General features: G+C 33.3%; 2 protein-coding genes across 2 annotated transcripts; one reads left to right on the top strand and one right to left on the bottom strand.

The window, feature by feature from the left end:
• Positions 1-2045: 2045 nt before the first annotated feature.
• Positions 2046-10521, bottom strand: LOC128675013 (uncharacterized). Its single transcript, XM_053754062.1, has 11 exons — positions 10383-10521; positions 10196-10259; positions 9839-9983; positions 9594-9684; positions 8922-9032; positions 8437-8517; positions 8181-8279; positions 7067-7149; positions 4413-4521; positions 3404-3542; positions 2046-2407 (listed from the first exon to the last, which is right to left on the bottom strand). Exons 1-11 carry the CDS (start codon positions 10417-10419, stop codon positions 2260-2262), a joined length of 1107 nt encoding a protein of 368 aa, XP_053610037.1. The 5' UTR covers positions 10420-10521; the 3' UTR covers positions 2046-2259.
• A 644-nt stretch (positions 10522-11165) lies between these two features.
• On the top strand, positions 11166-12963 carry DCTN5-p25 (Dynactin 5, p25 subunit). Its single transcript, XM_053753433.1, has 4 exons — positions 11166-11356; positions 11472-11659; positions 12066-12177; positions 12622-12963. Exons 1-4 carry the CDS (start codon positions 11309-11311, stop codon positions 12820-12822), a joined length of 549 nt encoding a protein of 182 aa, XP_053609408.1. The 5' UTR covers positions 11166-11308; the 3' UTR covers positions 12823-12963.
• The last annotated feature ends 352 nt before the right edge of the window (positions 12964-13315 follow it).

Below are 13315 nucleotides of genomic sequence, written 5' to 3' on the forward strand. Positions count from 1 at the left end.
TAGGAAGTCAATTAAAATGGCATTAAATTTTAATGTCATCGACATGGACACCTATCCAATTTATCAAAATCAAAATATACTTACATAGAAAACACAATCGTATCAGAACCACTCACTAACTCTTAATCCCAAATTACTAACTACGTCTCAAGGTATTTACCATATGACATTATTATACCTGTGAGACTGTAACTTTATTACTTCCACCAAGGTAGTAAAACATATATAAATTCGAAGTTAATCCCGTGACCCTTTTTCATGGCATAATAATAAGAAGGGTGCAGCAATTTATAGGGCTTGTCCTAACAAGCTTGTAATAAAATTTAGAACTAGGGCCTTAACGGGGCCAGAATTGGCTTGTTTCGTTTTATGTTTTCCTTGGATGAGAACATTTTATTGGAGTAATAGTATTTTGTAAGTGTTTAATAAAGTGTTTTGGCAATTTCACTTTTAACAGATTCATTTCGTAATCGTCTAAAATTAACTAATAATGCCTAATTCTTATCTCATTCTATGCACTTTTTAGGTTACTGTGAAAATTACGTAGGTAGATATTTATTGAACTAAAATACTTTTACAAAATTAAATACTACAGGTTTGTCTTTACATAAGCACTGTAATCATCATCATCATCATTAACAGCAGATGGATAAGTAGTAGAGCCTTGAACCCATGACCCTTTGCGGATTAGCGGGTTTTAATGACTGCAATTACAACCGGGTCTGAAGCATGGAGGAGCAGCTTAAGATAATACATTTTTGACCACCCATCCAATGACCGACAATTATGAGAGTATCTTCAAAGTAAGTAAAATAAGAGAGAATAGTTGAGTAACAATCTATTCAATCTATTAACGAGAATCTAAAAGCGAGCAATATGTAGGTTCTTATTCACGGCGTGTAATCGGAGTTACAGAAACAATATATATAACCTAACTTACCTAATACACACTAAATTAGCTCTTCCTCGAAGATCTCGCCGCCATGGTAAATAAATCACCGAGATAGAATGACAAAGTTAAGGAGGTTATTCTCAAAGAAGGCTTGCGAATATTTTGAATTGCCTATGGCCCAAAAAGACCTAAGTACCTATATGTGTAACCTATTTGAATTGTACATATCTCCGTTGTTAATGTAGATCAGTAGGCATCTAAAGTAACTAATGTTTTATTTATTTGACCTTTATTTTACAAAATACAAGCAGTAAAACAAGCATTATTGACGTAAGTATTAATCATATGTAGTAATCATATTTACAAAATGCAATTAAACTTTTAATCATAGCTGAGAGCGAACGCAGCCTTAACCAGGAATTTTCTAGAATTCGAAAAAGATTGCATCGTAATGCACATCATTTGGCGGCGACCCAACATTCGATACCGGACTATTTGGAGAATCACCCTCTCAAAATGGAGAAAAAATGGAATTCTTGACAAGAAATAGCCAAACAGACGAATTTTGAAAATTTGCCAACCAAAGGATTGGTATAAACCGCCATCATTATTTCTATGTTATACACTTTTTTTTTTAATTTTCCTAAGAATTTCATACACAGGTATATATCGTAATATGGGCCTGTTTCCAATTGTTGATTAATTACTTGATGCCTACATAACATATCCATTCACAAGTAGGGCAAATTGACCAATCACTTCAGGCAGATTTATAGCAGCAGCATATAGTATATCTGTCAGATTTCAATGTAATAGTATATCAGAAAGTGGTAAAACAAGTCCTAAGTATTTTTTCTGAAAAGGTATACACATGAGACGGATTCTGTAAATCTAGACTTTACTAGTGAATTAAGTTCGCCTTCTGAATGTTACAGAGTACCTGATTTCCCTATAGACGGATGGGATTTTGATAAGAGATTAAGTTTCTATTCGACTTACACTGCATGGACACGGTTTTCTTGTGAAATTTACCAAGTTAGGACGTATATGAGTCTAGCTACGCTGTAAGAAAGTAACATGCCTAAATATGAGAATTAATTACAATTTTTATGGTAATAATGACATTTTATTAAATATTTATAGCAGAGTTAAGTACAAACTTTACTACAACTCCTAGTACAAAAGTAATCTACGAAAACTAACAAATAATAATATAGACACTTATCCACCCCAAATATAAAAAAAATACATTGTGCGTTGTCCAGCACTGAGGATTATAATAAAAAATTCTTTCTTCATTTTTAATTGAAAACGTATTTGATGAAAATTAAATTTGTGACGCAAATAAACATTTCAATTTCAAAAGTTCAAACAGCATATTCCTTGCAGATTTTAGCGACGTGATGGGCGGCGACGGCGGCACGACGAGGCAGTGTCGCCACGTCGTCGCCTGTCGCCGACCGCACGTTAAACGCTTGGAATCTAGATGTACCGGCCATCATTCTTCCTATAATTCTGTAGGATATTCATTTATTTGCCAACTAAGTGTACAAATTGTGGTCTTAAAATGATTACATAGTTACTGAAGTGGCGCCTCATATAGTTTAATATTGAAATAGGTAAGTATAGCATTTGTATTGTTATAATAATCGTCATATTAATATATCTATGGCTGGCTTTAAGTATGCGTGTATTAAGTTTATATAATAAAAATATTTTTTTTGCATGTATTCATCAATTAAGTAGTAAGTACTTCATTTTCAACTATAGGTAATCAAAATACTATTTTACAAAAGACGCATTTTCTTTCGTATTGGGTGGGATTTTCTGAACAGTCTAATCACCTCTGATGAATGTTTACGTAAATTCGAAGATGATATACCTATGGCTACATTTATATGATCTTTCAAACCATACTTACGGAATCATCAATTCATTTCTACAGCTCTTATAATAAAGCTCCTATAATCAGCTAATATAATCAACGCAATGTGCACACAACAACGATACAACATTTATCAACTGATATTTATACCTATCAATTTCAATTAGGAGTTTCACAATCAATTGCAAGAAACCTGAGGGAGAAACCTGTTGCGTTAAAATCGGAGTTGAAACTATCTTCCATTGCTTTCACCAAAGTTTCGAGTCTGGAAACTTTAACTGAGCACTTAAAAGTTACACCCTCATTTCCAATTAGCTTATTAACTGAGATTTTCATGAGAAAATCGTCACCTTATTCGAATACTTACTAAACTTAGTCTACCTTGATAATCAAACTCTTGAATACGTTCTCTAAATGGCATAGAAAGGAATCTGTCATTGGATTCTGAGTAAGTATTATTTGTAACCTTATTCGTCCAAAAACTAAGAGTTACACACAAAAAGTCACTCGACATACTATTATAACGATCTTAGCTCTGAAGACGCAACGCTCCTATTAAAATAAAACAGAATAAGTTTACGATAGCTGAAAATTACTGCACAATGACGTAAATGAAAAAGTCTTACCTGACAGTACATGGAGGTTTGAGCTCGGGCAGTAGAAAGTCCACTTCGTAATAAACAATTTGCATAGCCGGCCCGCTCTCGTCCCTTACCACCAGGTTCTTGGCACAGGGCTCCCCGGGCCGAATACTTACACATTTAGCTGGAAATTATAAATATTAACACTAGCTGCGCTTAAGGGCTTCGCTCCAATACCCCGAAGAACCCCGAGGACCAACTGGTTGGTGAAGTTGGCAGATATATATATATATATGCCTGGTATAGCTACGTGTGTACCAAATTTAATGGAAATTATTAGTGAAAATAGCTATCAGTGACGGACAGGCTAAGGCGTGGGCCGTGTCCACGCCGTGTCTTGTTTAGAAAACGAACATGAACACTTGTCTAGAAAAAGGTATTCTAAAGAATGAAACTATAGTCGACTTCTGTCGATAACCACACGTGAATGACCCGTACTCTCATTATCAGTGTCTATTCTCACCGCAGATATATAGCTCGATAAACGTCTGTGATTCTTATATTTTTAATTAAATTCATTGTAATCTCAGGAGTTACTTAAAATTTAAAATAAATAAGTTTAATTTGATAAAACGTTACTTGAACATAAAATCAAAACGCCGAGCCTACTCGGTTCGCTTATTTTCAACCTCTCAAAGCTAATAAGATCTATGTCAATAGTCTACAAGTGCTCTTGTGCACGAAGCGAAAATAAACCTACTTTTGTTACACGATACAAGAGTTAGATCAATAAATGTTCTTTGTTTTTATGAAACTAGTAAAAGGTTTTTTTATGTGGCGTAAGAATAGGACCACTCCGTATCCTCCCGTGGGCGTCGTGCAAGGTGACTAAGGGAAACAACCTTGGCAGTAATTTTCACCAATATTCCTAAGATTGACGTCTGGCAGGCGCGGGTTATAACACAAAATTACGTCAATTATACATCTGCACTTCATCTTCTTTTGAAATCGTTTTTTTTTTACTTTTAAAAATAATAAAAAGATGTACACATACCAACAATCTCATAGAGTGCATAAACGCCAATATCCTGAAGTGCTTTATGCCATTTGAGGACCTTCTCGACTGGTCCGGAAAATACTCTTGCGCCACTCCTGTGAAGTGCCTGGGTGAACATCAATGTATTGACTTAATACATTTATCAACAATTCATAAAAATAAAGACAGACTAAACAATTTTTTTCTACACCCTTTTTCCAATTATACATTTGAGATTTACATAACTCTGTCACTTGCCAATCTTGCCTTCCTATACTTTCAGACACAATATGGACTAAACGATATTACAGCTACAATAAACGCCTAAAGCGACAGACACACAGAACAAGACAAACACGACAGAACTTACATTTTAGATAATCTAATCCGCTAAAAGTCGTCGTGCAAGCTAAAACTAAATAAAAACATAGAAATGATTCCAATAAAAAATACACAACAAATATTTTAGCATTGTATAAACATTTTCAATTATCTTTTTTTTAGAAAAACTTCAGGAAAAAAAGAAATACAGCTCTAAGGATAAATAAAGTCTACCGAGATCTTGGTTCTCGTCGGGCAATATCCGTCGTTTTGTCTTAGAAAGTAGATTTTTTGTAGGCTCGCTTCAAGATCTTTTTAGTAGCAGATAGCGTCAGCATATCTGTCTATTTATTATAAATGTTAAACTTCTACCACAATATAATATAAATATATTATACAGGTACATTATCAGTGTTCATTAGAACACCCGTATCTGGTGATATTGATATCGCCGCTGGCGATGTGAAGACCGCGGTATTTACTTCATAGAATACCAAAAAATAACACACGAAATAAGCTATACAACTAGGTATGTACCCATGTTTTTTTTAATGGCGCAACATGCCCACGAAATTTAATGCTATTAGGCCGCCTTTTACATGTTTGTTAGTAAAGTTATATAAAGTTAAAGTAAGTAAATTTATTTTTTGCCCTAGGGCGCCTACGGCCTAATATAGCTACGCCACTGGACACACTGAACTTTATTTTATGTCGGCTAAATCACTTGCCATTTGTGCTATTACTTTTAAAGATGACGGGAAAACTGCCTACTTTTATTGCCAATGATTATTTGGACGTTTTATTACAGTTTTATGCTGAGAGTTAAACACTTTCCAGGTTTATAAACATTGTTGTACCTTTGTACTACAATGTTTATGCTCTTTTCACCAAAATTCCTTTATAGGTAGACAAACACGAAAAATCAAAATATGTCTAAGGCTAGGTAAATACAATTTCTTACGAATTAGTTAATATATTTGTCTTAAGGATATATACAGATAAAGGATCTCAAAACTATATAGGTTCCATGTTCAGTTCCATGAGAAAACATGGTCAACATAAATTAAAAAGCTGCCAAAGTAGTCTACCCGAATATAAAAAGTTTGGATGTCGCTGATTAAGTGTATATTTTGATTGGATATCCCAAATATTCATACGAGTATAATTGGCGAACGTTCCGAATGCCGACAATTTGTATAGATAAGCCTAAAATATATATGAAAATCATTAGTAGGTACACAGTTAAGAATTCTCATACAGTTACGTCATAAGAGACTGCAATGAGCAAAAAAATATTAGCACCTACTTGAATTATACGGCTAAATTCATTTCGATAACCCGTTAACCAATTTCAATGTGCTTGTCTCAATAATAAACCATTATTGAAAACGTTCTTTGGAAAATTGATTAACGTATGTTTACCTAACAAATATAAAATCACCTTTCATTGTTTCTTACTCGCTTGACTTGTGAAGATCTGAAGAAACATTATCAATACAAATTTGGAAAATTCAACAAGACTTGTGGTAGTATACATACTCTATAATACAAACGTCATTATCTGATGAAGAAAACAAGGAATCTTCTGGTCCTATAAGATATATTCGATCGCGGAAAAAAATAAAAGAAGATCAAGCCACAAAAACCTATTCAAAACAAGAACATTTTTGCAATGACTTCTAATATTTTCCTCGTAGTTTCCATTCTGATCTTAGCTGCAGTCTTTCTAGAGGCACGTCTATACTTCCGCGCAAGAACACCAGTGATCGGCCATGATTACGCTGAAGATGATTTGCTTGTTATAAGAAAAGATAAGAGGGATCCAAAAATGATAACATTTAAGGGATTGCCACACGAATTGTTTAACACTTATAAGAACTCTAATGGACAGTACACGGCTGATTGCCTTTCACATAGATTGCCTGAAAGCGCATGTCCTTCATTTTTTACTATATCAGTAGATAGTACAGAGAGTGATGACTATGAATATTACTAACGCAATGAATATCAAAAATATATTGAAATATATTGAGATTTTGTAAACACATATTCTAACACACTATCTTTAGAATATTAGATATGATTGTTTTACAGAAAGTATTGATTAAGTGACTTAGTAAATAAGCATTTTTTTCGAAAGGATTCTTTTTTAAATTCGAAAAAGTTCTTTCATTCTAAACATGAGTTTCAATTTAATATACCTACGCATGCTAATGTAAGCGTTAAAGTATAAGCGTAAGTAAGTTATTATGAAGTCAAGCAATGTATCGATGGGGTGTTAGTATCTGTGAATCCAATAAAATTTAAACTAAGTTGTTAAGTTAGTTGGATAAACTTCGTACTTAACTTACCTTAAGTTTATCCGCGCGACTCATAATCTGATTCTGAAATTCGGATCTGTGCGCATCCGGAGCCTCTATTTTCTTTGTTGGTGCTGGAAATACAATGAATGCATTTGTTTATTATAATTCATTACATATCATAGCATTCTATCTTACAGTTTACTCGTATGTTTAATAAAAAAGATTTATGTAACAATTCTAGGAAACTTATAAATTTAATATGGACGAAATAAATAATGTATGATTTGTCTTTTTGTATAGTACTTAGTTATGATGAATCGGTAGGTACTCTAAACTGACCAATGTTCCTTGCAACACTGATGTACATACATACTTTTCTAAGTATATAATAATATTAATGTCATTATTTTATGAAATAAAATAATTTCAAATAGCTTTGAAGTCTACCTCCATACTTTAGCGGATTAAGTAAGTACAAATTGCATACAATGTCTGTATGAGACTTTTGATCTCCTAACCCATTCAGGTCACAACTCAAGAGCGAATTCAACCAAGTATCACGAAGTTTGCTTGAACTTAGTTCTCTCGAAAATACAGAGTAATGAGCTTGTTAGAGCGAGTTAAGGCTTTAGCGTGGCACAGGTTTGCTAAAATGCCGAGACTTCAGGTATATTTAGCAGCTTTAAATAAGGCTAGCTTTTAAAAAGGATTTGCGATTTTGTCATCCCAACACTGAAATAAATCTGACTACTACCTATCTAGGTAGTAGTCAGATTTATTTCGATTGAGTAGGATATCTTCATTATAATTACAAGCTTTTATTTAGTTTCACCTGTCCGATGTTCGTTTGTCTGTAATCAAATTTTGCAAACAAAAATTTACTGACTCCGCTCTTTTCTACGTCGCTTCAGTTTCTATGACACTATATGATAAGTATGACCTGATGCACCCAGGATCGGTTCTCGACGAAGAAACTCCTGAACGGTTTACTTCCTTGAACAATATCTTTTATGTCACGTATTGAATGCAACAAGATATATCTGACGATGACAATACACGCTTGTGGCATGCATGACATTTTTGTATATAATCTTCTCCGTTTTTATAAAGATATCAAAAGAAGTCTGTATATTCTAATGAATAAATTAAAATCAGGGCTTACTGGTGTTTACTGATTGGCAATTGTTTTGGGAGTTATTATTTTCTTTAGGATATTGTATCGGTGGTTGCATTATATTTGACGTTGGTGCTTGAGATCCCTCTGAAATAAGAGGCAAATGACCATCGTGTGAATATATTTAAAGAGATGAAAAAAATGTGAACTCGAGCGGGAACTGGACCTACAATGTATAACAAATACGTGTCGTAAAAATTATAAATAATCGCTTATAAATAATTTAAAATATGTTCAAACTTACTAGAGTTCACTGCTTGCCAATGAGCCTGTGTATTGTTGTGAGTATTAAAGGGCTTCGGTGGGTCCAAAATAATTGTTGATTCTAGTAGTAGAGAAACATGCATAATAATATTATTATACTGTTAGTATTATGTTTAAATAGTTAGAAATATACATATTTACATTATGATATAGTTCCCTTACACCTAACAGATTGCTATTGTTATAAAAATAATCACCAGTGTGATTTTGTTACCTATACTATAATTATAAAGAGGTAAGCGTTTGTGAGTTTGTATGTTTGAGGCAGGTAATCTCCGAAACTACCGAACCGATTTCAAAAATTCTTTCACCATTGGTAAGGTACATTATCTAAAATTGATATAGGCTATATTTTATCTCAAAATTCCCACGGAAGCGAAGCCCCGGGCAACATCTAGTTAAATATAAATAAGTGGATGTTTGGAAGTTTAATAACCATAATTAAAATCAAAGTGACATAGGTACCTGCGGCTGTAAACGTTTGAACCAAGTTCCTTTCCGCAGGCATTTGGTTTTGGTAATCGCCGTGTAAAGCCGTATTAGGGGACATATGGGCTATCTCCCTTTGAATCTGACCTTTAAACATGATTACGATTTAGGGAACTTGCTATCGCACTGTGTAGGAGGCTCGTATAAGGTATACAGGGATAGGTTTACGCCAAGTATTTTCCCTATTTCTTAACAAAAAATACCTAAACCCAACCATTAGTTGGAGTTTGGGTATAAACATATTGCATGTAAAAGAAGACTTAATACGAGTAAGTGAAGTGTTTAGGAACTTTCCTGAAATAGACTGGAAACATACTAGAATGAATGGTACCAGTAAGTATTTTCTAATTAAAATAAAAATAAATTTTAATTTAAAAACCCCCCATCTCCTGACCACGAGGTCGGAAACTGGTCTGTACAGGTTATATCCTCTCATCCTATAAAAAGAACTGATGGTTTCCAAACGGCTGACTGAAAACACTCGATTAAATCCTCTTTCAAACAAAAAAATACTTGTAAAAATCGGTACGACTACCATGCCATACAGATACTTTTTTATTCTTCTTCACTAGGTATTTAACTGTTAATTTGGTTTATCCGTAATGGTAGATTAAGTTATTATGACTAAATTAAATAAAAATGACTTACCAGTAGCTATATAATTCGCATTAGGGTCTGCATATGCAGCAAGATACCTGGGATCGATTCCGGATAACATAGGCCTTTGACCCGAAGGAAGCTGTAATTTTTTTTAATAATAACAACTAAAATAGGTAAAGTCAACGGCAAGTCAGCGTTACCCAGAGTAGAACTCGTAGAATTTGCAATATTTTTGGGTTAATAAATATCAACGTTAAACTAATGAAAATAAGCAGGTAGGTAGATAAACTAACACAATTAACCATATAACCAGGTGAATCAATGTGTACAATGCCAAAATCTTGTTTATTTGCTGGAGGATATGGCACATACAATGGTACGCTATGTGCAAAATTTGATCGACGAAGAGGCCGTTCTATAAACATGCCATTATCGTTTCTGAAACAAGCGAACATCAGCATGTTATGTTGGTAATTACAAAGTTAAGTAGGTATGATGTAATATTTTACTATTACATATTGGAAATAAGTACCTTATCTGTTGAACCTAATTAGGTATTTATTTTCACTACCTAATAGTAAAATTTTAGTTTACATTACAGCATATAAGTAATGGATACATAATAGTACCTAATAATAAATTGCACCTACCTTTCATTATTTCCTTCTGTGCTAGTAATCATTTGGTTTGCACTTAGCGAATTTGTTTTATAATCTATAAAAATAATAAGTTTGTCAATCAGTACATAACAAAATATAATTTAAGAAATGCTAACAAATATTATGTAATGCAGTTACTACCCGGAATCAAGTACCTGCCTATTATTTAAATACTTACCAGCTACTCTAGGTTCTCTCACAATATATCTCTCCATTTTAATGGAAAAGCTCAAACAAATAACAATATTCAATTTCTGATTCGTAAGATGTGCAACAATTTTTCAATTTCATTCAAATTTTCGCGGGCGCAAGGCGAGAAGCTGGGAAATGGCGGGAACGGAAACATTACTGAAAAAATAAACAGTATAAGTTTTAAATCTTCACGGTGTCTAACTCTAGCAATTTAGCCAACGGCGTTACACTGTCTGTTAGATTCATGGATCCCATTTTCTTTTGAAAAAATATTCAATCAAATGCCTGTAGGCCACAGATATAAGAACATTACCATTTGTTTTTATATATATTCTGTAGGCATGGAACCAGTAGGCACTCCGTACAAGTACCTACTGATAGGTAGCCTGGTAAGTGGTAGTACGCCCTCAGACATTTAATTTAAAATTGAATGTCTACGAGTACGCCCCACAGACATTACTTATAAGCATAAAATTATGCATATATGTCTGTGGTGTCTGTGAGTACACCTAATCCATAAATTTAGAAAGGTGCCCCATAAAGGTGCAGGCCCATTCCACTTGTCATAAAATGTATATATTGAAAGCTTAGTTATGTTGAACTTACTAAACCTTGGTTTGGGCCACATTCTAAATGCGTACAAAACGAAAACGAACACAACACGAAGTGTTGTTGTATTTTAGTCTGAGAATTATGTACGTTTCCTTTGCATTTTCTTTTAAAAAATATAAGATATTCTGACAGTGAGACATGATGCAATCAATTACAACGACATTGACATCTTGACATTGGTAACATTGCAGAAATGCCAGAAATCACACTAAAATTTCTATCCGTTTAAATATAATTAAAATAGTAGCGATTTCTGTCTAATATTTGGTATTAAGTGCTCTCAAAATTCTTTGAAATAACATGGAACTCCAAGACACTTACTACAATAAATCAGAATATGTCGAAACGGTATGTTTTGATACATCAACATCCTGTAGCATTCTACTGTAGATATGTTTTGATTCACACATTTACAAATCGCATTTTGCTGCAATCACTTTAAAACATTTTATTTTATTTAAAGGCCTCAGGAAACAAAGTAAGCAGACAAACAGTGTTATGTGGTTCACAAAACATTATACTACACGGAAAAGTGATTGTCCAGAGCGATGCAATAATAAGAGGCGACTTGGCGAATGTGAAGACAGGCAGATTTTGTATCATAAGTAAAGGATCAGTTATCAGGCCACCTTTCAAGAAATTCAGTAAAGGGTGTGTAACTTAAGTACCTATATTAACACATTTGTGGACATTTTTTAGTAATGGAGCACCATCTGGCTTCCTTCCTCATCATGAGCCTAAGGTCCGCTTAATGATAAAAATAAATAGGACAATGTTAGTAAATAGGACATTGTGTAAAAGTGAGAAACTTAGAACACACTACTTAAAAGGTGCTGCTGTACATTTTAAAATTTGTTTTTTGTATGTGTGTTCCATGAGAAAAGGTAACTTTTGGAGGGTAGTTTCTTATGATATAATAAGTGTTTACCTAAGTGAAATGACTAGATTGAATTCTGTCCATGAGTTCTATCTCATATGTGTATAGTCACATATAACTTGTTTCATAAACTGGCAGTGAGATTTATTACTATTCTACAATTATATGCTCTTATTTCAGGGTCGCTTTCTTCCCATTACAAATGGGAGATCATGTCTTTGTTGGAGAGAATACAGTTGTTAATGCAGCTGTTGTTGGATCGTATGTGTATATTGGAAAAAATGTAGTAATTGTATGTATAAATCAAACTTATTTTTTATAAAATCACATTTTTACAGTATGTCTTTGTTCTTCTTCACTGTATTCCTAATTTATATGTATGCCAAATTTATATGTATGCCAAATTTATATGTATGCCAAATTTGTTGAATAGATGAAATGGTTCAAGTAAGTAATCAAAGTTTCTCTTTCACATTTGTAATTTTATAGTTTGAATGAAACATCTATTATAATTGCAAGGATTTTCATAGAGACAAGGATATAATTGGGCATTACATAATATTTTGATAAAAGAAACCGAATGCAATTTAAATATGAAATAAATATTGTTAATAAAGTTTGTAAAATTGTTATATGTGAGTTGTATCTTCCCAGTCATAGCACTTGAGCCCAGAGCACTTATTTTTTCTACATGTTACCTACTTGTTATAATGTACATATACAATTGAATTTTCAGGGCAGGAGATGTGTATTGAAAGATTGCTGTATGATTGAAGATAACTCTGTCTTACCTGCGGAGACTGTTGTACCATCCTTTGCTCGGTACTCCGGCAGTCCTGCTCGACTCATCACAACATTACCTGAAGCGATGCCGGATCTTATGACAGAGTTTACGAAAAGTTATTATCAGCATTTCCTACCTACTGCTGTTAATTAGAGTTTTTTTTTTATCATTCCCATCATAAAATATTTACTTATTCTATTAGGCTAAGTATTGTTTGCACATAAATGAATTTTATTTCCAGTGTGTCACTGTTTATAAAAATAATAATAAAGTAATTTATTATTTAGATAAAAATAGCTTTTTTTTTATCCTTTGATTTCTATGCCTGTTATTGACTTTTGGAAAACAATCAAAGAAATGTATGAATTTCAATATTCTGTATACAACATTTTTTTGTTGTATGTTTTGGCAGAGATATAATAACTAGAATTAAAATTTAGGTACTTTTATGTAAAATTAGTTGCTGCAAGTGGGTCCAACCGCGGCAAAAATCTAGGTATTGCCTATGTCCCACTAACTTCATCCACACTCAAATGCTCAAACGTTGTTTTAAAGTGAAAGTAGGAGGACAAACACTTTGTATGTGTGTGTACCTACAATGTATGTACGTCACGAGATAGTCATACGTAGTCGTACTACTTCGCGG

Source organism: Plodia interpunctella, chromosome 13, assembly GCF_027563975.2.
Source record: "Plodia interpunctella isolate USDA-ARS_2022_Savannah chromosome 13, ilPloInte3.2, whole genome shotgun sequence".
Taxonomy (NCBI): Eukaryota; Metazoa; Arthropoda; class Insecta; order Lepidoptera; family Pyralidae; genus Plodia; species Plodia interpunctella.

Coding starts and splice junctions, on each gene's coding strand:
- LOC128675013 (XM_053754062.1), bottom strand. CDS start 10,419: ATGGAGAGATATATTGTGAGAGAACCTAGAGTAGCTG. Junction 8,518..8,921: donor TCAAACGTTTACAGCCGCAG/GTACCTATGTCA, acceptor CTCTACTACTAG/AATCAACAATTATTTTGGAC. Junction 4,522..7,066: donor GTCGCGCGGATAAACTTAAG/GTAAGTTAAGTA, acceptor ATGTTCACCCAG/GCACTTCACAGGAGTGGCGC.
- DCTN5-p25 (XM_053753433.1), top strand. CDS start 11,309: ATGGAACTCCAAGACACTTACTACAATAAATCAGAATATGTCGAAACG. Junction 11,357..11,471: donor AATCAGAATATGTCGAAACG/GTATGTTTTGAT, acceptor TTTTATTTAAAG/GCCTCAGGAAACAAAGTAAG. Junction 11,660..12,065: donor TTCAAGAAATTCAGTAAAGG/GTGTGTAACTTA, acceptor CTCTTATTTCAG/GGTCGCTTTCTTCCCATTAC.